We start from the raw sequence: 22,967 nt of genomic DNA, 5'->3' as shown, positions 1-22,967 counted from the left end.
CAACGGGTCAAGTGGTCTGTCTTCCATCCCCACCTAGTCACCATCAAGTTAACCATCTGCTGGATTGGGTTTTGACACTTAAAACATCATCCTAGCCAAAGGAGGTGCTCTCGTTTCTAAGGGAAGCAAGAAAGCCAAATACCAAAAAAATCATACCTGACAAAATGGAAAAAATAAAATCCTCCTGGTGTCAGCAGTGACACTGATCCTTTTAAAGCAGACATCAGCTCAGTACTGAGTTCCTGTCAAGGCTTTTTACATCAGGTATTTCCTATTCCAGCATTAAGGTACATTCACTTGAGACCACCCAGAAAGACTCCGTCCTACTTTGGGACCTAAATTATTTCTTAGAAAAACTAACCTTGCCTCCATTTGAACTGCAGCTACAGCATCTCTAAAGATGCTCACCTGGAAGAGCCAACTTCCTTACAGCTGCGATTTCAGCCAGGAGAGTTTCTGAACTACAAGCCTTCATGTGAAGAACCTTTAACTGTCTTCTGCAGGTATAGGGTCACCCTCAGAACAAACCCAAGCTTTATGCCTAAAGTGGTATCAGAACTAACTTTAAACCAGGCTGTGCACTAGCCAATCTTCTACCAAAATCCACAGAACGTGTCAGAGCAAGTCCATCATTCCCTGGATGTGCACAGTCAAATCAGGTACTATCCCGACAGGACAAAAAGCCCTAACGAAGCAGAGCAATTGCTGGCAGCTTTTGCAGGAGGTAAACAGGTCAAACCTGTCTCCAAACAATCAGTAAATGAATAGCTAACTGCATTAAGTTCTGTTAGTCACACCATGGAAAGGATTTACCTGGGCATATTAAAGCCCACTCCACCAGGCTTTTCTCAGTGGAGTTCCCACCCAGGCCATCCTTGAGGCAACCTCATGGAACTCAGTGCACACCTTCACAAAACACTATAACCCAGGCAATGCCTCCAGAGCTATAACAAGTTTTACTTTGGCCATCCTGCAAAATCTTATTTCCTAACGTCGGTCAGATGAACTACCACTCAAATCTTAGCTTCAGGAGTCCTCCTCAGAATCATTACTGCAACATTGACTATAAAGAATATAGTACAGTTGTGTTCCATTTCCCATAATTGTAAATGTTCACGTAGATCAATGCTTCAGTACATACTGTCACCCTCCAACCCCTTTATTTGCTGACTGCTTGTCTCCCCTTGTAGATGAGTTTCCTGTCGATAGACCTCTTATCTCCATCATCCCTCTCTTCTTCATATTTTTTCTTATTTTTCTCTCAGTTCATACAACTGGGTAGGTTGTATTGTCCACAGACATCCAGCTGTTCACTGTTTAGAAAGATGGTGCTGATGGACAACTTCATATACCCTGATGTCCAGATATCAGATGTCAGATGTCCATCAGCTAGGGATGATACAAAGACTCTAGAAATCAGACCAGCCATTGGCTTCTGCATGGCAGGAAGACCCCAGAATTAATACTGCAACACTGATCTATTTGAGCATCTACAATTATGGTAAGTGAAACACAACTGTACTTTCTCATGTCTTTTACCAGAAACATCTCACATACCTGTAGAAGTTGCAGTTGAACTTTTTTTGACATTATCAGAATTAATTGTTCTCACACAACTCACATGTGCCCAAGAAAGACATAAGTTCATAGGTAAGTACTAGGCTATTGGCCCTAGGTCTTATATAAGCCTAGCCAAAAGGTACCCTGGCTTTCGTCACCCAAGAAAATTATTTTCCTCTGCCAGTGTTGAGCAGAGCCACAGAAGTGATCCCTGGGGTGAATTTCCTGTCTCCCATCCAATCATCAAGATTTTTCTTGAAGAGTTCTATGAAGGGAGCTCTGTTTGACATAGATAGGTAGTTTGTTCCAGATTATGGGAAGTCTCTGGGACAGGAATCTATCCCTCCAGCATGTTCTGTTTATTGTGGTGACTAGGTTTTAGGTCCCCAGAGCGTGTAGCTCATAGGGATTGGGATTTCTTTAAGTGGATCATGTCTAAAAGCTCTGGGTTTGACATAGCTTTGTGTGTTAGGCAGAGATCGCCTCTGAGTAGGCGATATGTGACGGAGTAAAGCTGCAGTTTTTTGAGACGGTCTGTGTAGGGCATCTGTTTGAGGCCGGTAATCCTCTTTGTGAGGTATTTCTGCGGCCTTTCCAGTTGTAGATGTCTTGTGAGGTACATACCAAAAGGGGCATTGTACTCTGTAATGGGTCTAATGAGTGATGAGTAGAGGCGAACAATTACCTTTTTTTCCTGGATGAGAAACCTTTTGTGATGAGGTGTGCCACGTAGAAGGATTTCCTGACTACTGTGGTGATGTGATTATCAAAGGGGAGACTACTGTCCACCTGTGTCCCAAGGTCTCTTATCACACTTTTGGTGTTAAGTAGACTACCACCTATGTGGTAGTTCATGGGTACAGAGTTTGTACCAAAAGGGATGGCAATGCACTTTTTGGCATTGAGCTTGAGGCCATGGCTTTAACACCAGGCATCTGTCTCAGCGAAGCCCTTTTGTAGGATGTCCACATCCTTTGGAGTTTTGATTATGGCTCCTAGTTTGTAGTCATCTGCGAACTTCATTAGCCAAAGACCTTCTGTGTTAGCCTGTACTTCAGAGAAGTAGATACCAAACAGGAGAGGACCCAGGACTGAACCCTGTGGTACACCACTTTTCACTCGTATGAAGTTGAATTTGGAGTCTGCTATTTTCACAGTGTGGGTTCTGTCAGTGAGCCAGTTGGCAACCCATCTTGTGACATAGGGATTTATACCTAGTTTAGTGAGTTTATCTATAATTCCAGAGTGGGGGATAGTGCTGAAAGCCTTGGCGAGATCTAGATAGGCTGTGTGAACCACCTTATCCTCATCTACGGCTTTGGTGACTGCTTCAAAGAATTCTATCAGGTTTAGGAGACATGATCTGCTTTTTACAACCCCAAACTGGGTGGGGTCCTGAGTTTGGAGATTACCAATGTCATTGTTTATAAGTTCCATGATGATACATTCCATAGCCTTGCAGACCACTCTTGTTAGGCTAATGGGGCGGTAGTTTCTGGGGTCTGTGGTGGCTCCCCCTTTCTGGAGTGGGATAACCATCGCTGTGCACCATTCAATGGGCAAATAGCCTGAGGTGAGGCTATGATTGAACATGGTATTTAGGTGGGGTGCCAGTTCATTCTGTAGTTCATGTAGAACACAGCCTGGGATGTCGTCAGGTCCCATGGATGCTGTGTTCTTGGCTTTGGATAGTGTGTTTTTTACCTGTTCAGCCGTGATTACAGGAACTTTGCATTCTTCTGGTATAGAGATGGTCTCTTTAGGGGTTGACAGGGGGGTAAAGTTAGCACTGAACCTATCTGCCAGGATGTTGGCAATATCAGTTGGTTCTGTATATTTAGTGCCATTGTGCTGTAACTCGGAGCAGATCTGAGTGTTGCCATTGAGATTCTTGACATAGCTATAGAATGCTTTGTGGTTGTCTTTAAAGTCAGTGGTGATTTTGTTTTCATAACTAGCTTTGGAGGATTTTATGAGGGATCTCAGCTTCTTACTGAGGCTGATCAGGGAATTTCTCCAATCATGGGATTTTACTCTTTTTTGCAACAGTTTCTTCTGTTGTAGAGTTTGTTTATGGCAGGGGACCACCAGATTGGCTTCCTTTTTTTTGGAGGATAGCATCTTGGTTCTGTTAGGGATTGCACAATCCATGCACTCGTGTAAGTGCTTATAAAGTGCATTTGTGTAGGATTCAGCAGTCATACCTCTATTGTCTGTCAGCATGGGTGTCATGAAGTTTGCCACTTCTGTCTTAAGAAGCGTGAAGTTGGCTTTGGAGAAATTTTTTACTGTGGTTTCCCTAATGGGGAATGGGGGAGGGATGTGGATGTCTAGTGTGATTAGCTTGTGGTCAGATCTGACCAATGAGAAATTGACCTCTGGTGTGGAGCACTGGTTGCTCATGTTGGTAATAACCAGGTCTAGAATATTGCCGCCCCTGGTGGGGGTGTGGATAAGTTGATCCAAGACATTGGAATTTATGAATTCCAGAAAACGCTGAGCACAAGAGTTGGTACATGAGTAGGTTTCCCAGTTAATGGTGGGGTAGTTGAAATTGCCCATTATTAGAGTGTTAGGTTATACCCTAATATTTTCCAGTGCATCAAGAAATGAGGAGTGGGAATCCTGGGGCATGGTGGGGGATCTGTAGCAAGCTACAATTTGAATTGCATTCTTGCCCAGAGTTAGTTGCACTTGGATAATCTCAGATGCATTATGCTGCGCAACTAGCCTGGAGGTGTGGATATCCTTAATGAATATGGACACACCTCCGTCTTTAGTGTTTCAGTCCAGGTTAGGTGGCTGAAAGGTGTGGTATGAATTATAGCTTGGTAATGCAGGGGTACTCTCTGGAGCCTTGAACCAGGCATCTGTCACTGCACAGATGTCGATGTTCTCCATTTTAAGGAGTGCCTCGAGTGAGTACATTTTGAGGTTTAGACTTCTAGCATTGAGTAGCAATACCCTCACATTCTTCTTGCTTGTACCTGTTACGGTGGTGAATTTGTCATTTGAACCTTGCCTAAAAAGGGCACTATGGGGTGGCTAAAGCCTTAGCCAGTATCCGGAATCCCAGGGGTGACAGGTGCAGGCCATCTCTGGCAAAGCATTGTGGTTTGTCGATCATGTCATCCCAGGCAGACAGATACTGGATCCCCTTAGAATGACACCAAAAGTTTAGGCAATTGTTGAAGTAAATAATTTTATCCTTGTACTGTGGTATCATTCTGGGTGATGGCAGGATGCTACTCAGGGCTAGGGTCATACCTGCCTGGGCTACAAGATCGGACAGCTCCTCCATGTCCCTTTTCATGTAGTCCAGGGAGGTACATCTCAGGTCATTCACACCAACATGGACAATGACAGAGTCATATTTGTACTTGTTATGGAGTGACCTGAGTGCATGCGTTATGTGGCGGATCCTGGCACCTGACAGGCAGCTGACAGTAACTTTCTCCTTGTTTAGCCTGGTGAGTGGAACATCAGTGTGCCTGACTATAGAGTCACCTCTGACTAGAGTGTTGGTTACGTGGTTATGCCTTATGGGCTGTGGTTGAGTGGCACATTGAGTTTGTGTGTCATTTGGGTTGTGTTGGGGGGGTGGAGGTTGCTTGTGTTTCTGCTTTGGAAGTCCCTGTTGCTTGGGCAGGTTTTTACTGAGAGCCTCCACAAATGTAGATGTGTATTTTGTGTTTCTATGTGTGTGTTTTGGTGGTGTAGGTTTTGAGGGACTATGTGCTGAGTGTGGTGCGGTGCAATTGTTTACCTTCTCCTCTTGACTGTCTAGTCTAATCTTGGGTGAAGAGAGCTTTGCTTCCAGTTTGGATATCTAAGTGCATCTCTCGCAGGTTGTAGTGTTGGGTGGTAAGAGGAGAGGGTTGTCTATGCACATGAGGCAATTGCTGCATTGCCCCAAGATACCCAAATTCATCAGGTAGACAGGAGAAAACTCCAGGAGCTGACCATTGGACATGCCTGGATAGGTGCTTATTTGTTAAGTACTAGAAACTGTTTTCCCTTTAGACAGTGAGGAAAGTTGAGTGCTGTAGTAATTTGTAGCTTATTTTGAGAGTACACTTGAAAGAGTACATGAGACAATAGTGAAGCTATGTTTTGTTAGAAATACCATACATGCTTTCTTGACTTCTCTGAAGGTTTTGTGTTTATTAGACCTTTCTAGACTGAGCTGTGATACTGAAAATGTTATATGCTATATATTTTGCTTACTGTTGCCATAGCAGTGAAAGATATATAAACTCATTATTTTCCGACCAGGAATTTTGCATGGATGGTTTCCTTTTTTCAAATATCTTGTGATATGGCTTGAGTCATCCTTATGCTTCTCTAAACACTACTGAAGATCTGTTACAAAGACAGTCACCTTACTGAACACATGCTACCTTGTGAGTTATTCACCTATGTAAGGCTACCGTAGATAGAAGTGTCTTCATGCTTACATTGAATTACAGACTCAAAACACAAGCCAAGCTAAACCAAACTAATATGCAGCCTCTCTGTATAGCCGGTTAGCCCTAAATAAGTCACGGCACTTCATGAGTACTTCCATCACAAGAGAGCTTGTTTGTCTTCCTGATCATCTCATTGTATTAGCATGTTGTAGCTTCCCTTATTTTCTAACTGCTAACTTTATATTTCTACGATCCATTGCATAGAAACCATGTTTTTTAGGCGTGTACAATAGTCATGCTCTTATCTCTGTCTTCCTAGTTCATAGGCAGGTACCAGGCTTGCAGTCCAGGGGACCATTGAGGAGCCCTAGCCCAAATTTCCAGTTGCCCAAAGCACTGTTGGATTAAGGGATTTGCTCAAGGCCACACAGTAGGCAAATGATTGAGGAAAGCAAACTCAGTACCACAAGAACTACAGCTCAAAGGTATTAAACTTCTGTGGTGACTGCTCATTTGATCACCTCAGATTATCTCTCATAAACACTACAGTCACAATTCTTTACTGTCTGGCAGCAACATCTGGAAGTCTTGCCTTCCCATCTCTTTGGGAAGCTGTATCTTTCATTTCTTTTTCCTTCCTTTTTTTCCCCTTGTCTTAAAGGTGGACTTCTACATTGAGGCACAGTGCCACTGCCTATTTTGCAGTTGCTTAAAGCTGTTGTTGACCTCATATTGTCAGGGTCCGGTATTTTGTTCTAAGAAAGATATAGCTTATACAAACCATTGCTAGTTGGCTGTATAGTTATTGTATTATCCTAAGTATGTTGTGTTTTCATTTATATTTTGTAATAGCACATAGCACAGAAGGTGCCTATGATCCAGTCTACTCATAAAGTAAATAAATTAAATGAACAAAAAGTAAACATTGCTTGTTTTTTTCTGACAGTGAAAGGTTCAGCTGCAATGTACTTAATGAAAGTGTCAGACCCTGTCCAATTTCATTTTGTTCTGTTTCCTGTTTAACACAAGCAGTTCTGTGGATGCTGGACTATTCATGTCTGTTGATCCCACCTGCTATGAAGTTTGGATTGCTTAATAAAGCATTTGAGCTGTTAAAGGTGTTTGATTTTGTCTGCAGGATATACTAACCCACCTTGGCCCTAAACTTGACAGTCTTCTTAAAATTACCTATATCTTTAAGATCTGGAGAACTCAACATATTGTCTCCTCCAGTATGGAACTGAGGTCACCTTAAGTAGTCATTGCTTTATGTACCCATCTGTGTAATTGTTAAGTGTGCTGCCTTTAGATGCATGACCATGTCTTTTTCAGTTTCATAATTACTATATTCTTGCTTCCTAGAAATGCTCTTTTATGTCAGAATCCAGTGGAGTGCTCATCTTGTATAGTCTTTGATTGTATATGGTCGTTACTTTACAGTACACCCCACAGAACTGCATTAGTTATGTGCCCATGGGTTTTCAGCTGGCTGTACCTCATATTGTGCACATCATGTGTCATGTTATGTTACCCATTGTAGATATGTTCATTATATAACAAGGTCACCTATAAATGCAGCAACTAATCAGGGTTCTATCAAAAATTGTGTTCAGCATTCTTAGGCTGCCAGATGATGGACATAAACCAGTAAATGAATTTGTGTCTTTCGGCTTTTCCTGGTTAGGGGTCGCCACAGCGGAACTCCGGTCTGCTAATGATTGGCAGTTGATTTTTACGTAAACCAGTAAATGAATATGTTCTAGAAATTGTTATGGTTCAGCTGTTAATCTTTCCAGGCTATATTTGAGTGAAATTCAGTAATCCTGGCGGTTACAGAGTCCCTGAATGTTGGCCAGCTCCTGCTGGAATCCATAACTCTCAACCACTTAGAGCAAGAAATCTGGACAAAGCCACAAATAATGGGGGGGGGACAAAGGCCGAAAAATAGGGACATTTTTTTATATATTGCTTTTACAAACTTAGAAAGTTGATAGAATAACGGGTTTTACATTAGCATGAATTTTCTGAACTGACATTATTTTCTGACTTAAGTCCTCAATGAGTTGCCAATATTTTGCCAGAAAACCACAATTTTATGAGAAATATACCAAAAATGTGAGGCGAAAATCTGGACAATTGAGAAGTATGCTAGAATCCATCCTTTTTGGGCATCATCAACAGAATAGTTTGAAGGGACAGGTATATCTCACAGAGGATAGTGCTCTTATGAAACAGACTCCTTATCTACATAAAGCAAAGTTCATCCCTGTCCATATTCAAGTGCAACTTAGATTTATAGATGGGAAACAGAAAATTTAACCCAACACTGTCCCTCTGCAGTAGCGTTGTCACCTCACAGTAAGACGCTGTCCGGTCCGATTCTCAGCTAGAGCGTCTTCTGCGTGGAGACATGCGTGAATGGGTGTACCTTCGTTGAAGGTTGTGCGTCAGGCCTGGCAAGCCGGTACGTACAAATCAACTGCCAATCATTAGTGGACCGGAGTTCCGCTGTGTCGACCCCTAACTGGGAAAAGCCGAAAGACACAAACAAACTGTCCCATGTACAAATGAGAGACAGAGGCAACTCCTAAATGCTTTATCCCAAACATGATTCCCCTCAGATTATGTAAGGCATGATTCCACTTGTTCTCAGTAGATGTAATATATAATTATTGACCATGGGATAGGTAAGGCCAATTTATAACCAAATGGGATAGGTTATTTTGAGCAGCTTAAAATGGTCCATAAGCGCAGCTAGCCTAGTACTTGTTTCTGAACCTATAAGAAAAGCCAAAGGATCACTGGCAATCTGTGTCATTAAACACTTTCACTGTCTGGGAATCTAGGTGTCATAAAACGGGTCTACAAGAGAATACATCTGATGTGAAGTTGTTCAATCTCGCTGTTTGTTCTTACACGTGGGTACGGAGCCGATCTCTGAGTAGCTCGAGGCACAGTCCATATCCCATGATGCTCTCTGACTAACCCCAGATCTAGTTTGCCGCTGCAACGGATCACAAGTTCTCCAGTGAGCTCTGGCCAGTATAGTTCTTTTTCTGTCTTTTGAGAAAATTGTACTACTATATTTCATAGAGTTTATATTCTAATTGATAGAATATTATGTTTTTAGGGCTGTGTCCCTCTTGTTGTGTGGCTTAGTTGTGTTTGTGTTGTTGGAGCGGTTGCTCTTGGGCCTTGCCCTCTTTTTTGTTTAGGCACTTCTGTGCTTCCCTCATATAGTTAAATAGTGCTCTGTCAACTTGAATTCCCTATCTCTTATACTTAGTTTTAGAGAGTGTGTTTTTTTATATAAGTAATTAGACAACTGTATCCCTTTTATTTAGCTTGGGATAGTGTGCTTTTTGCTATATTTAGAACTCCTTATAGTACCTTTTTTGTGTAGTATTATCAGGGATCTGATAATTGTGTGCTTGATATGTCTGACCAAAAAGAGACAGAAGTCAGGTTTCAAGAGGTGTGACTGTGGGCAGAAAATGTCCATTATGGACAATCATGTGGCCTGTGTATATTGCCTAGGACTTCTACACTTACAGGAGGATTGTTCTATCTGCCACTATTTTAGTGGCAGAGTATTGCTTGAAAGGAGGAGAAAGCTAATGGACAGAGGACTGTTGAAACCTGAATTTCAGGAAGCCTTGGATAAGACTGACCAGACCTCCAAGTCTTCAAAAGGGTCGAAGTCTTCAAGGGTGTCCTTGGAACGCAGGCCCTCGGTTCCAGGCACCTCTGTTGAGGTGTAGTCACCAGTTCCAAAGTCATCGGTGCCGTGCACCGAACCAATGTTTCGGAGCTAACCCTCTGAGCTGGAGCCACTGTCAAAGGTGTTGAAGTCTCCATTTCTTGGATCTGTGGCTTCTTTGGTCCCTTCGACCCGTTCTTCTGGGACCCTTTCAGACGCCGATGTGTCTCGTAGTGCAGAGGCTTTTAGAGAACACGGCATTGGCCAAATTACTTTTGGTTTTGTCACAACCGGGTTCGATTCCTACTACCATCCCTTTGCCTGTGACTACTCCTCCTCCTCCGACCTTACCTTGGCCTTCGGAGCTGGAGGCGGAAGATCTGATGGTTGTGGAACCCACGGAGCTAGGTCCTGTCCCAGTGACTTCGGCTCCGTCGACCGTGAGCTCTTCGGTGCCATTTGAAGAGTCTCGAAACCAACACTCTCTTGTCGGTTCCAGGGGGGAGAGTCAAACCGACGCATCGGTTCCGACACTTCCTCTCGGGGCCTCAGCGCAGATGAGCTCAGCTCCATCCTCAGGTTCGGAGCCCTTGGTCTCAGCACCAGGGAAGCCGCCTTCTTCTTCGGAACAGGCGGGGTCCTTGAGTTGAGACTCTGGTGCCTTTGATGCCATGAGGAGGGTGATGTCTGCCAAGACTCTCACTTCCTCAGGTCTTTCCTCTTCCTCCCCTAAAATACTGCATTCTACCTCTACATCACAGGTTCCTACTAAGTGTCGAGACCCAAAGCCTCAGGTAACCCCTTTGGGTGAACCCTGCTCTACTGAGACCTCACCAGACGCTCCCACTGATGAGGTCCCCAGAAAGAGACTTTGCAAGAGGAGGCATTTGGATTCCCTTCAGGAATCCTTGACATCAGATACCGACTTAGAGGAATCAAAAGGGTCCCCATGGTCCCCCTCAGAGGATATCTCCTTTGTAGATATCCTGGAAATACTGAAACAGAGAGGTGACTGGCAGTCCATTACCCCTTCTGAGGATGAGTTGGTGCTCCTGAAGGTCTTTGGGTCTCAACCTTCCACCTCCTGGGTTACTCTGCCCTTTGATGAACTCATGGATCTGGTTGCTCGAAGGGAGTGGGAGTCCCCTGATTCCATGGAACCAGTCCCTTGGAGACCCAATAAGTTCACTTCCCCACAAGACAAATTGTAGTTCACTAACGGAGTTCCTGTTGATGCCATGGTGGTGGTGACGGCCACCAAGAAAGAGATGTCAGAGACCTCTGCTACTGTCCATCTTCCTAATAGAGATTCTAGGACTATGGACAGATATGGGAAATGCATTTTTAGTTCTGCAACGTTTGCCATAAGATTGCTTAACTACCTAACCCATTTTACCCGTCTTCAATGAGATCTCCTCCAGGAACTTGGAGATACTCTGAAGGGTAACACAGATGAAGCTGTTTCTGAGAAAGTGACGTCTCAGCTTTCTACCCTTAATTCCATTGTCAACTCGTCCATGCAGCTCATTTCCTATACAGCCGATGGGTCGAGTTGAGCAGCAGGTTCAGCGATAGCTCTGCGGAGACAGTCCTAGATGCGCCTATGCTCCTTTGCGGAAGCCTTCAAGTCTTCCTTTGTCAACACCCCATTTGATGGCTCTGCTTTGTTTGGGCCCCAAGTCAAGGAGACTCTCACTAGGTGTGAGCAGGAATGAAAGACTCTATCTGTCATAGGAGTCCATTTTTCCACCCCTACCAGACCATACCCCAAAGGGCAGAAAGGTGGAAAAATGTGGTTCTGGTAGTCCCAGGGAGATTTCCAGAACACACGTAGTGAACCCCCCTTCAGGGGCAGAGGAGGGGGCAATAATGGAAGACGCTGCTTTGGTGGCAGAAGGGGTCCGCAATACCAGGGTGACAGGGAGAAGTTCTCTGGCAAGCCTTATCAGGGCTCCTGAGAGGAGGCCCGACTGTCCTGCTCTGGAGGCAGTCCGGGGGTTGCTTGGCTTTGTACCCAGATGCCTGGCTAGGAATTACATCAGATTCTTGGGTACAAAGCATAGTTACCAGAGGTTACATCATCCTCTTTTCAGAGTCCCCGCCAGTCAGAACAAGAATCCCAGATGTTTCGACCAGTCTGTGGGATCAAGCAGCAATAGAAATCCAAAAGCTGCTAGAAAAAAGAGTTATCCAGTCAGTCCCGGTGGACCAGATAGGATCCGGAACTTACTCCAGATTCTTTTTAGTTCCAAAGAAAACGGGGGACTGGAGGCTCATTTTAGACCTCAGCAAGCTAAACGTTTTTGTAAAGAAGGAAAAGTTCCAGATGGTCACACTTCAATCGATACTCCCATTTCTGGGAATGGGCGATTGGTTGTGCTCTTTAGATCTCAAGGATGCGTACTACCACATCAAAATGGCCAGACCTTCCAGAGATCATTTGCATTTCCAGCTGGGGGCCAGTCACTATCAATTTCGAGCACTGCCCTTTGGTCTCACCTCAGTCCCCAGAGTGTTCACCAAATGCATGGCAGTGGTTACGTCTCACCTGAGGCATCTAGGATTCCGGGAGTTTCCGTATCTGGACGACTGGCTCCTGTCTGCCACCACCAGGCATCAACTCGTTCTTTCCAGGGATCATACGATCAATCTCTGTTCTCGGTTAGGAATAACCATAAATTTCTACAAATCTGCCTTATTACCGTCGCAACATATCTCCTTTATTGGAGCAGATCTAGACACCACCACCACCACACTGGTCAGATTACCTCAAGAAAGAGTTATCTCTCTACGAAATCAGGTGTCCCGCTTGCTAAAAGAAAAGAGAGTATCTGCCTTTCAGGTTTTAAAACTTTTAGGCACCATGGCAGCTACCCTCATAGTGGTTCCTCTGGGACGGATGCACATGCAGATACTCCAATGGTTGCTTTTCACACAGTGATCTTATCAACAGCTCCCAATGTCTTTCAAGATCCTACTGACAGACACTTGCAAGAAGGACCTTCTCTGGTGGCTGAACAGTCACCAGGTGACGATACGCCGACCATTTGTACTTCCCCCTCCCATAGCTACGGTGACCACGGATGCTTCCCTGATAGGTGGGGGGGGGCTTTTTCAGGGGAAGAACTGCCCAAGGTACCTGGTCAGAGATGGAATCTCCTTTGTACATCAGTGTCCTGGAGTTGAAAGCGGTGCTTTTAGCATTGCAGCACTTCCACGACTCTCTTCCTCGGGACACGATTGCTATCCAGACGGACAACATGTCATTGGTCTGTTACATCAGCAAACAGGGGGGAACCAAGTCTTATCCCTTATGCTGAGAAGCCTTGAGAATTTGGCAGTGGGTTGTATTCACCGGGCACTTTCTGATAGCAATGCACATCCTGGGGAAATCCAACGTGATAGTGGACAAACTGAGCAGAGCAATTCTGTTGCCCCACGAGTGGTCCCTCAAAGAAGAAGTGGTGGAAATGATTTTCCACAGATGGGGCCAGCCTTGCTGCAACCTTTTTGCATCCTCGCTGAATGCCAAATGCAGAAGCTACATTGCCCTGAATCCTCTTCTGGGGGACAGCCCAAGGGATTCACTCATACATGATTGGCCCTCGGGTCTCCTTTATGCCTTTCCTCCAAACCCGCTGATCCCCAGCTTTTTACAGAAAGCAAAAAGCTCGGGAAGAACTGTTATTCTTATAGCCCCCTTTTGGCCTCGGCAGATATGGTTCCCCTTCCTTTATCAATATCAACTGGAAGAACCTTGGTTTCTGGACCCAGTGCCACACCTACTGACCCACTTGTCAGGAGTTCTTCACCCCTCTCTTCAGTCCCTCAAACTGACAGCTTGGCTGCTTCACTTCCCAACCTAGCCAGGTCATATAATTTGTCTTCCGCAGTGCAACATATTCTGGTCTCCTCTCATAAAGTCTCCACCAGAAAACTGTATAACAGCAAATGCAAACATTTTGTTTATTGGGCCTCTCAACATCATATTGATCCCTATATCGCTCCTATTGATAGTGTTCTGGAGTTTGACTATGCTTTTTCACAAAGGTGCAGCAGCAGCCACTGTAAGAGTTCAATCGGCTGCAATATCCAATTTTCATCTGGGATTTGAAGGGTCTAATCTTATCTCGCACAGATTATGTAAAGCCTTTCTGAAAGGGACTCATCACCTTAGGCCACCTGTCAGACAACCAGTTGCCCCCTGGAATTTGAATTTAATACTATCTCAGCTTATGTTTCCCCCCTTTGAACCCACATCTTCTTGTCTCTCGAAGTTCATTTCTTGGAAAACAATATTCTTGGTGGCTATTACCTCAGCTCAAAGAGTTTCGGAACTACAAGCTCTTTCTGTCAGCCCTCCATACCTGGTTTTTCCATCCCGACAGAGTGTCTCTCAGGACAAATCCCACCTTTCTTCCTAAGGTCTAGTCCAAAGTCAATTTGAACCAGTCTGTTGAGCTGCCCACCTTTTTCAGACACTATTCGAATAAATTAGAATATATGTTGCATAAACTTGATGTTCACAGACAACTGAGGTTTTATTTGGACAGAACAAAGGAGTTTAGGAAATCGTAACAACTCTTTGTTTCTCATGCGGACAATAAAAAGGGGCTGCCTGTGGCTAAAGTTACATTGTCTAAGTGGTTATCTGATTGCATAAAATATATATATTCATCAACCAACCAACCTTTAGAGCATAGTGTGAAAGCACATTCCACTAGGGCTGTGTCTACATCTCTGGCTCATGCAGCCCATTTGCCTTTGGATACTATTTGTGTAGCTGCTACTTGGTCCAAACCTCATACATTTATCACTCATTACAAAGTAGACAGGGCTTCTTTTGGTTCCATGGTTCTCAGGAATGTACTCCTGAGAGCCACCCAGGATTAGGGTGCTTGGGACGCTACCCAGGTGTAAGAACAAATGGCAAGATTGAACAACTTCACATAAAGAAGTTATGTTCTTACCATAACGTTCCATGTGAGTTGTTCATCTCGCCTTTGTTCTTATACTCCCTCCCACCTTCCCCCTCCAGGTTCTTGAAGAACGGGTATGACTGGTGGTCTGGTTGGTCTAACTAGTTTCCTTTACTCCAGCCAGAGAATTTCTCTGCAAATTGTAAATATTTGTATACATGTGTATATGTTTGGCATATTAGTATGTTTAGTCATAATTTTCTTGCTGGGTTCAGCAAACTAGATCTGAGGTTAGTCAGAGAGCATTATGGGATAGGGACTGTGCCTCAAGCTACTCAGAGATCTTGAGCTTGGAAAGTGGCCGGCTCGAAGCCGATGGAACGGCTCCGTACCCACGTGTAAGAACAAAAGCGAGATGAACAACTCACATGGAATGTTATGGTAAGAACATAACTTCTTTTTTTTTTGTGCCATGTCTTCCTGGGAAATTTAAAAGGCACTATCTTAAGATCCATAAATGGACTGACAAACCACAAAACTATCATCCTTAGTACTTTAGGGAACCAACAGAAAAAAATAATTTTCTGAGTGAAATTGCATATCTAGGTTTGTGGTTGAAAAAAGTTGTATGATAAAATTTTTATGCTATCAGCAAATTGAATGTAGGAGTTCTTTTAATGATATATAGAACTGACTCATCACACATGGATGTAGGTCATTATGTTTGGGCCTAATGCCAGCAGTCAGGATGGATTGCATGTGTATCTTTTTTCACTTGTATAAATGGCATGTTCTTCTAGGATTAAATGTGAGTGGCAGGAAGTGAAGTGTATGTTCTTAAAGCACTGTGTTTCACATAACTGAGCCTCCGAGTTCAATCAGCATGTAAAACAGATATGCTCAGCAGATCTCCTGGGCCCGTTCTTATTTTTATTAATGCTGTAATATTCTTAGTGCCTACATGCGCACACATGCGCACATACACATTCAGGAATGAGCAGCTTAGCAAGATGATGACCATCTGATGCAATGCAAATGCATCAAAGTCTATAGTCAGTACAGCTAGTCAGAAGGGTTTTCCAATAAAAAAATCCTTTGAATCAGTGGGCAAAGCCATGTGATGTCATACAGCTCTCCCATCCAGAAGGCTGCATGCCCTGCACAGAGCACCCCTAATAAAACATCTTGTGTGGGAAAACTGCACCCATTGTTTGGAGTCTGACTGGTGACCTTGCAGTGTGCTTCCTTTGAATGTAGCTTTATTAATGGTCCCCTTTATATGAAGACATGATGCTAATCTGCAGGGCCCTTTTTTGCAGTAGTGTAGTGCTTTTACTACTTTGGCGGCCTGCTGCTGCCCCCATATTACTGAGTAACCATTTGCCCCATTGTGCTGATTGCAGACTGCATGTCTCAAGCACATGCATGCTGCCTGTATGGAACATAGATGTGTTGTGAAGTGCACATCTGGGCTGCATTGCTTGTGTTGGAAGCTATACAAGAATTATGTAATTGAACATAATGCCTGTACATTGCAAAGTGTCTTGCACTTGAAAAAAGACTGTTGGTATCTCTGATTTATCTCTAACAATTTTGTAAAGTATTAGAAAATGATGTCTTTTATTTTTTTTTATATGACTGTGATGTGCATCTACTCTGATGAAAAACATGTTTATCCTAAACTGAGAGAGTTGCCTAGTGTAATAAATAGGAATTCTTTATATTGAAATAGTGGCTCTACACCAGTACTCTGTGTTTCTGTAATTGCTTAAGAGCAGTAAAATCCAAGTAGAAAGCAATATGTAGTGAAACAACATTCAGCAGCTTTGGGAAGATGATATCATTGCATAAGTGGTATTAAAGATACAAACTTTACACTTTTCCTTAGATTTTTGTGGCCTGTCATTCCATGCATGATTGGACAACATGAACTGGTTTCAGATTTCAGAAGCACTGCACCATGGAGACATCCTGATTTGCATACAAATAAGGGTAGTGTTTGTATTTGTTTTACTGTGCAATGATGTTGGAGAAGTACTACAGGCATTTTAATCCAATCGTGACCAGTTTAAAGAGATTTACACAAAATGGTTAGATAGGATATTGGCTTCAGATGAATCTCTTTTTTTCAAATAGCTTTGGCGGTTGTTAATTCAGAGTTAAAATCCCTCTGACCTTTGTTAGCAAAAGTTGGAAGCAGTAGTGACAACTTTGCAACACAGAAGAGCAGTCAAATGCCAGAAAGAATTTAGTTGCAGTGCAGAGTATCACAATGATTTGAAGGCATTCGTTTTCCTGGACTGGACTGGATTGTCTGTAACCCCACTGCCTCAGGACTAAGATTTAATTCTTGAAAACTCTGAAAAAGTTGCCTTAGAGAAAACTGCTTGAAATGACTTCCAAACTGTGTAAGGACATCTGACTTCATCTGTTGTGTTTCAGGGGACTATTTATGTGGCAGCATTACTAAATGCTTACATGAGTAAGACATCTAAATTTCTGGGTTTATAAATAGCTACTTAAAATAAATCACTTTACATGCTTTCAGGCTCAGCTGTTCTGTGAACATGATCTGTTTATTTTCCGAATCTGTGCCCAGTAGTTTAAGGTTTAATTATTAGTTTTAAAGGATTGATTGGGTGTAACTGCTCAAGAAAACTAAAGGTATTTAAGTGCACAACTTCACAAGAGAAATGTAAGATTTTTTTACTGCTGAATACATTTGCTTAATTATGGCTTGCTGTGGGACATGGGGGCTAATGCAGTGTTTTTTTTTTAATATGCGACTACAGTTACATAAGTGTGCTGAAGGCTGTTACATGTGTGAAAGTTGTATGTTGCTGCTGTAAGTAGCAGAGCACGCAACTTCTGACCTGTTCGTGGAATGCTTTTAAGGTCTTAAATTGACTGTATACTTAGTGTGTGTTGAGGGGGTGTTGTTTTGTTATCCCTTTTTCTGTTTTTATCTTCTTTGCTCTTTGTTAAGTACCGGTCTCCCCGACTGATTAATACTAATAGTATAATAAAAATATTTATGGTGAACTACATTAAAAGCTCAGTAAATAAATGTAAAAGTCTTGTACATGCCCAGGAATAGTTTACAGTGTTACTGATTTATTATGTATGCAACATGACTAGAAAAAAACTAATATTAAAGCAGATTTGTTCCTTTAACAGTCTTGCACATTTTAAAGTTACTGTCCATAATCGTGTGTAGTATCACACTGCTAGCAAATGCTTTTTAATAGCCATAAAGCTGCAAAGTATTATAGCTGAAGTGCAATTGACCAAAGTTCATTTAAGCTGTGATAATAAGAAAACCCATCCCTCCACCCAATATTTCCTTAAAAAAGAAACAGTGGTTATATGGTGAGAAGTGAAGCAGTTTGCAATGACTACACGGATCAAGTGTGTAAGTAAGGGCTGACTGTGTGTGTGTGTGTGTGTGTGTGTGTGTGTGTGTGTGTGTATATGTATGCATATATGTACATATGTGTGTTGTTTAATACATATACACATACAGATAGAAATTAGAAATACATACAATTTGTTGTTTTATTTTTTTTGGCACTATTTTTTGCCGAATTCCCCACATATCAAAATAAGCTAAAATGTAAGTTTTACAAAACCGTAGATGAGTATGGCATTTTAGAAAAATGTTACGTCATAACTGTAACTGTGGAATGGGCTGAAAAGCATAGCTTTAGTGTCTTATCATCCAGGAAGTTCTTTTCTGCTGTGTATTCACTGATTATTTGCTTTTTTCCATTTGCCTGCAGGTGAAGATGCAATGACAGGTGATACAGATAAATACCTTGGACCACAGGATATAAGAGAATTGGGTGATGATTCCTTGCCAGCAGAAGGGTATATGGGATTTAATTTAGGAGCTAGATCTGCCAGGTAATGTGGTTCTTGACACCTTTGTTTCCCCTAATAAATGCTTGTGATTAGTAGATAAATATTTCAGCTGCTTGCATTTGATTTCAAATGGATATTTTGCATTTTACTGTTACATTATAAAGCAACAACAAAAATGGAAATAACTGATCTGAGCAACATTTTCTTTGGATCTTTTATCAGAACTATTTCTGAATAATAAATTAAATGCCATTGTTCTATTTTTCCTAAGTGTGTGTGTGTTTGAAGGTTATAGCTAAGTAGCTGAGGATGCTTCTTGTAAAATGTATAGTACACTATCGTTATTTATTAAGACCGTCAGGTCGCCCAGTAACAACAACTGATACTACAGTCTCCTAGAAACTCGCCAAGTGTTGATTTTTCTGTCCTCAGGTTTAGCACTGGACAAGCCCACTCAATCTATAATCTCCCTAGTGTTTCTGGACTTCTTCTTCTTTCAAGTTTTCCCGGTTAGGGGTCGCCGCAGCGGATCACCTGTCTGCTCATGATTGGCAGTGGAGTTTTACGGTGTTGAGTTGCCAGCCCTGCGCCCAACCTTCCACAGAAGGCACACGCACACACTCACACCTAGGGCCAATTTAGAGTGTCCAATCCACCTACAGCATGTCTTTGGGATGTGGGAGGAAACCCACGCGACCACAGGGAGGACATGCAGACTCCACACAGAAGGCACCCCAGCTGAGGATCGAACCGGAGAACCTCTTGCTGTGAGGCGGCAACGCTAACCGCTACACCACCATGCCCCCCCCCCTAGTGTTTCTGGCCTACTTGTACAAATTGGCTTTAACCCATTACAGACATTAAATGCATACATTAACCTGAATGTGCTAGTGTGCATTCTAAATCCCTCTGTATTACCAATCATTTGATACATTTTATTTTTAAATATTTGTTATTTTGGCAATTTTTCACAGAAAAAAGCCAAGTTCAGCATTAATAACCTATTCAGATGCATGGCCAGCAGACTTCTTTTAAGATCACGATAAATAATTACTTTACCTAATGTTGTGAAATTTGCCTCTACCCATTACCACATATGCACTTTTATGAAGGAAGTGACCTTGTATCTCTTTGATATGTCCCCTGAAAGATGTATGAAGAAGCTTAGATATCCTGTGATCTAAAACATGGGCACCTCATGTCTTCTTTATGTCATTTGTAACACTACAGTGTCCACTTTCTAAATCTGATGCCTGATGTAGTAATAGAACATATGGCCTTCTAATTTTTATATCCAAAAGGAGCAATAAGTCAGCTAAGCTGCTATCATGTGTCTTTTTTTAAATTAAATGGAGATATTTATTAGCCTGACATTAAAACTTGGCACCAAATTAAACAGTATAAATAATTTTTTAATGTCTCCTTCAGCTGTACAGTGGAAATCATTTACTGGTAAATGAATACTTCAAGATTATGTTTTGAGTTTGTGATTCTTTAGTTAGATTACAAGCAAGCACCCATGATTCACAGACCAGTGTTTAAATCTTGTTTTAATACCATCGGGATTGTTTTGTAAATGTCTTGCAGCTAGACAGCCCCATGAATTAATTGTTTTTTCTTTTTCTACAAGTGAATGACATGTCCCATGAAATGAAGCAAAACTTGTCGGTTTGCCTTTGTTTCAGTGATAAGCATGCTGTGTTTAGAAGCACAACACCAGTCATAAGTTATGCAACACTTTTTCTTTATCTGTCCCACATAAGAAAGCCAGTTGTTATGTTTGTCTGTGTCCTTAATGTAGATTTATCCCAGAAGTTATTTTTGTATATAGAATCAACTTTCACTTTTAAGATTCTTCCTTAATCAGGAATTCTTATTAATTCCTGTATAGTTTGCTTATTAGTTGGTTTGAATGCATATTTTAAGTGCATCACTTAAGTTGAGATCAGTTGGTGTAGTAAGGTATATACCATGTAAACCACTGGTATATACTTTAATTTTTAATGCAGGGGACAACATTTTGCCTGGGGCAGGAACAGCAAATGTCTCAAGTTTCAAAAACATTTATGAAATAAAAAGGGAACAAATAAGTCAGCAAGGAAAACAACTGTGTCCAGAGTGATGTATGCTTATTATATTAGTTAAAGGCTTCGAATGTAATAATTTTAGTAAAGGTGCTGCATCTTTAATTCTGTATGTTGTATACCTTGGAACAAAAGGACATTTATGTTGGAACATAAAAACATTATTTGTGTTCACCAAAAATTCTTGACTACTCTGGGGTAGAAGTAATAGTATGGAAGCTGATGTACACTTCAAAAATCCTGGCTACACCCTGTCTGAGATTGGTTAGCACGAGTCTTACTAAAGTAAATGGTACATATGTCTCTATTCCATCAAGAGCAGATTGTTTGAAAGGAAAAGGAAAAAAGAGAGGAAGGGATAAAATGGGATATAAGTTTGTGTGATTTGCATTTTATGTACCTACCACATTGGTTCACAAATTTTAATGATCGTGAGTCTTTGACTTGATCTATAAATTATCCCCTTTAGCTAAATAACTCTGGCTCTATGTTGATCTATAAATTATCCCCTTTAGCTAAATAACTCTGGCTCTATGTTTTCCACTTAGTTGTGTATTAATATGATTGCCAGTCATATATCAGTTAGTGATGGAGCAGGGCATGTATGGTGTTTTACTGAGCTTGTGACACCTTTTGCATCATGAAATGTGATGCCAACAATACCAGGAGTCATTTTCCCACTTAATATTCCTAAATTGCATAGCCCACTTTGTAATAAAAATCTTCATAAAAAAACGGTTTCATTTTCACTGACATCACTTAAACTTTCAGTGAGATTTACCACTACTAAGGTCACCTTAGAGATGGAGTGGGTATGTGCCAATAAACTTTAACAAAAGAAAAAACACCATCACACATACCTGGAGTCTTTTGTTAAAAGTCTGTGGATGAATGTCTACTGTTATCCCTAAGGTGATGTTACCGATGAAGAAAGAATAACTGTGGATACGTCTGTAATAAAAACTTCAGACAATTTTTTTATTAAGACCCAGGCCGTGTAAATTAAGAATATTGAAGTTAGAGACTGCATTGTCACAGTTAAGGTGTTATATGCTGAAATACAGGCCACAAACTAAACAGACTACTTTCAGACTGAGCTGCATATGAGACACTGATGCTCATTTTGAATCAGTAGAACATGACCACTGTTTATTAACAACATAATTCTAAAGTTATTTAAGAAAATACTTTGGTGTACTTCATAAATGCATGTTATTTCAATGAGATGAATGCTTAATGTTACTCTCAGTATTGGGATCACATAACTAGTTTGCTCACTTAATAAGGGTGTCATTTATGAAGCTTTGCTAATCAGCTCCTTTGTGCTAAATAAACCAAATACTGAGAGAATATGTATGTACTAATTAACGACACAAAGCATTGGTTAAAATGAAGTCATAGCAGAATGCTTTTCTTTTCTGATTGTTCTCTGTTTCTTCTACTTCTTTCTCTTTCGTTATTGAAATTGATAAAGTAGCCCTAAAGTAAGGTAAGGGGGCATGACAAGCTTACTTTGTTGCTGGAATGTAAACCATGCTCATTTTTATTTTCTCATTTTACTTACCCTTGTGATGTGATGTGTTGTGTGTTATGTTTTTCATGTAGACATTAGCCATGTCAGTAAGCTTTGTTTGAACCCAGACCAATGGCTTAATTTTTTCCATGCTTAAATGAGTGTGATTATCAATAAATCAGTAACACAGGTACATGCCATTGTTTCTATCATGGAAAAGAAGCCAAGGTACTCAAACAAGCTTTTCAGAAGTACTACTTTAGAGTAAATTTACCTACAGCCTTTTGCATGTTGTAGTTTGTAGTAGTAGAGGCTGTTTGCAAAACATAACATTTTGCAGTTTTGTTAGTTTTACTGGCCATCGGATTAAACGTTGATTTCATATAATTTATTTTATCTGAACATTTGTTTCTATGTTGTATGTATCTTCCAGGGATCACCTGTTACTCTAGTTCTTTCCTTTGCAAATTACCCAACCAGGCTGTTTCGTAAGTTAGCTCTCTCAGTAATGTTACTAACAACTAAATCTGCTCTATTTCCCTCTGATGGATACATGCATAATTTTAAGAAAATGGTTTAATTAGTGTAGTCCCTTTAATCAGGCATATGTCTGATGGAATGGATGATTAATACTACTGTTCGTTGTGGTACATGATCAAGAACATACACTTTCCAAGCATACACACACACACACACACACACACACACACACACACACCTAAACTGAAAATGTTACACATACAATATCTTAAACGTGGGAGCACAAAGTCATTACTTATTAGTAGTATTAATACTTCACTTGCGCCCATTCTCTCTCTAGAAAGTTCTTTTTCTTTGTTGTGTCACTTTAGCATTCATTCTCTTCCAGATAATTTGGTCTAATCTCTGTGCATCTAGATCAAGTAGTGATGGTAGCTGAAT

At 41.5% G+C, this 22,967-nt stretch overlaps 1 protein-coding gene across 7 annotated transcripts in view; it reads left to right on the top strand.

Moving 5' to 3' along the window:
- ANK3 (ankyrin 3) overlaps positions 1-22,967 on the top strand; it is a 2,432,060-nt gene that overhangs the window by 1,732,287 nt on the left and 676,806 nt on the right. For 4 of the 7 annotated variants that reach the window (XM_044056400.1, XM_044056402.1, XM_044056401.1 and 1 more), the window contains exons 25-26: positions 18,368-18,491; positions 22,008-22,022. In XM_044056400.1, coding sequence (XP_043912335.1) covers positions 18,368-18,491; positions 22,008-22,022 — 139 coding nt within the window. The remainder of the gene's footprint in view (positions 1-18,367; positions 18,492-22,007; positions 22,023-22,967) is intronic. The other 3 variants (XM_044056405.1, XM_044056404.1, XM_044056406.1) reach the window with 1 other exon arrangement.

Source organism: Protopterus annectens, chromosome 14.part0 (genome assembly GCF_019279795.1).
Source record: "Protopterus annectens isolate FY-2018-M chromosome 14.part0, PAN1.0, whole genome shotgun sequence".
NCBI lineage: Eukaryota > Metazoa > Chordata > Ceratodontiformes > Protopteridae > Protopterus > Protopterus annectens.
Note: the sequence above shows the minus strand (reverse complement) of the source record. Positions and strands in the feature narration are given on the sequence as shown.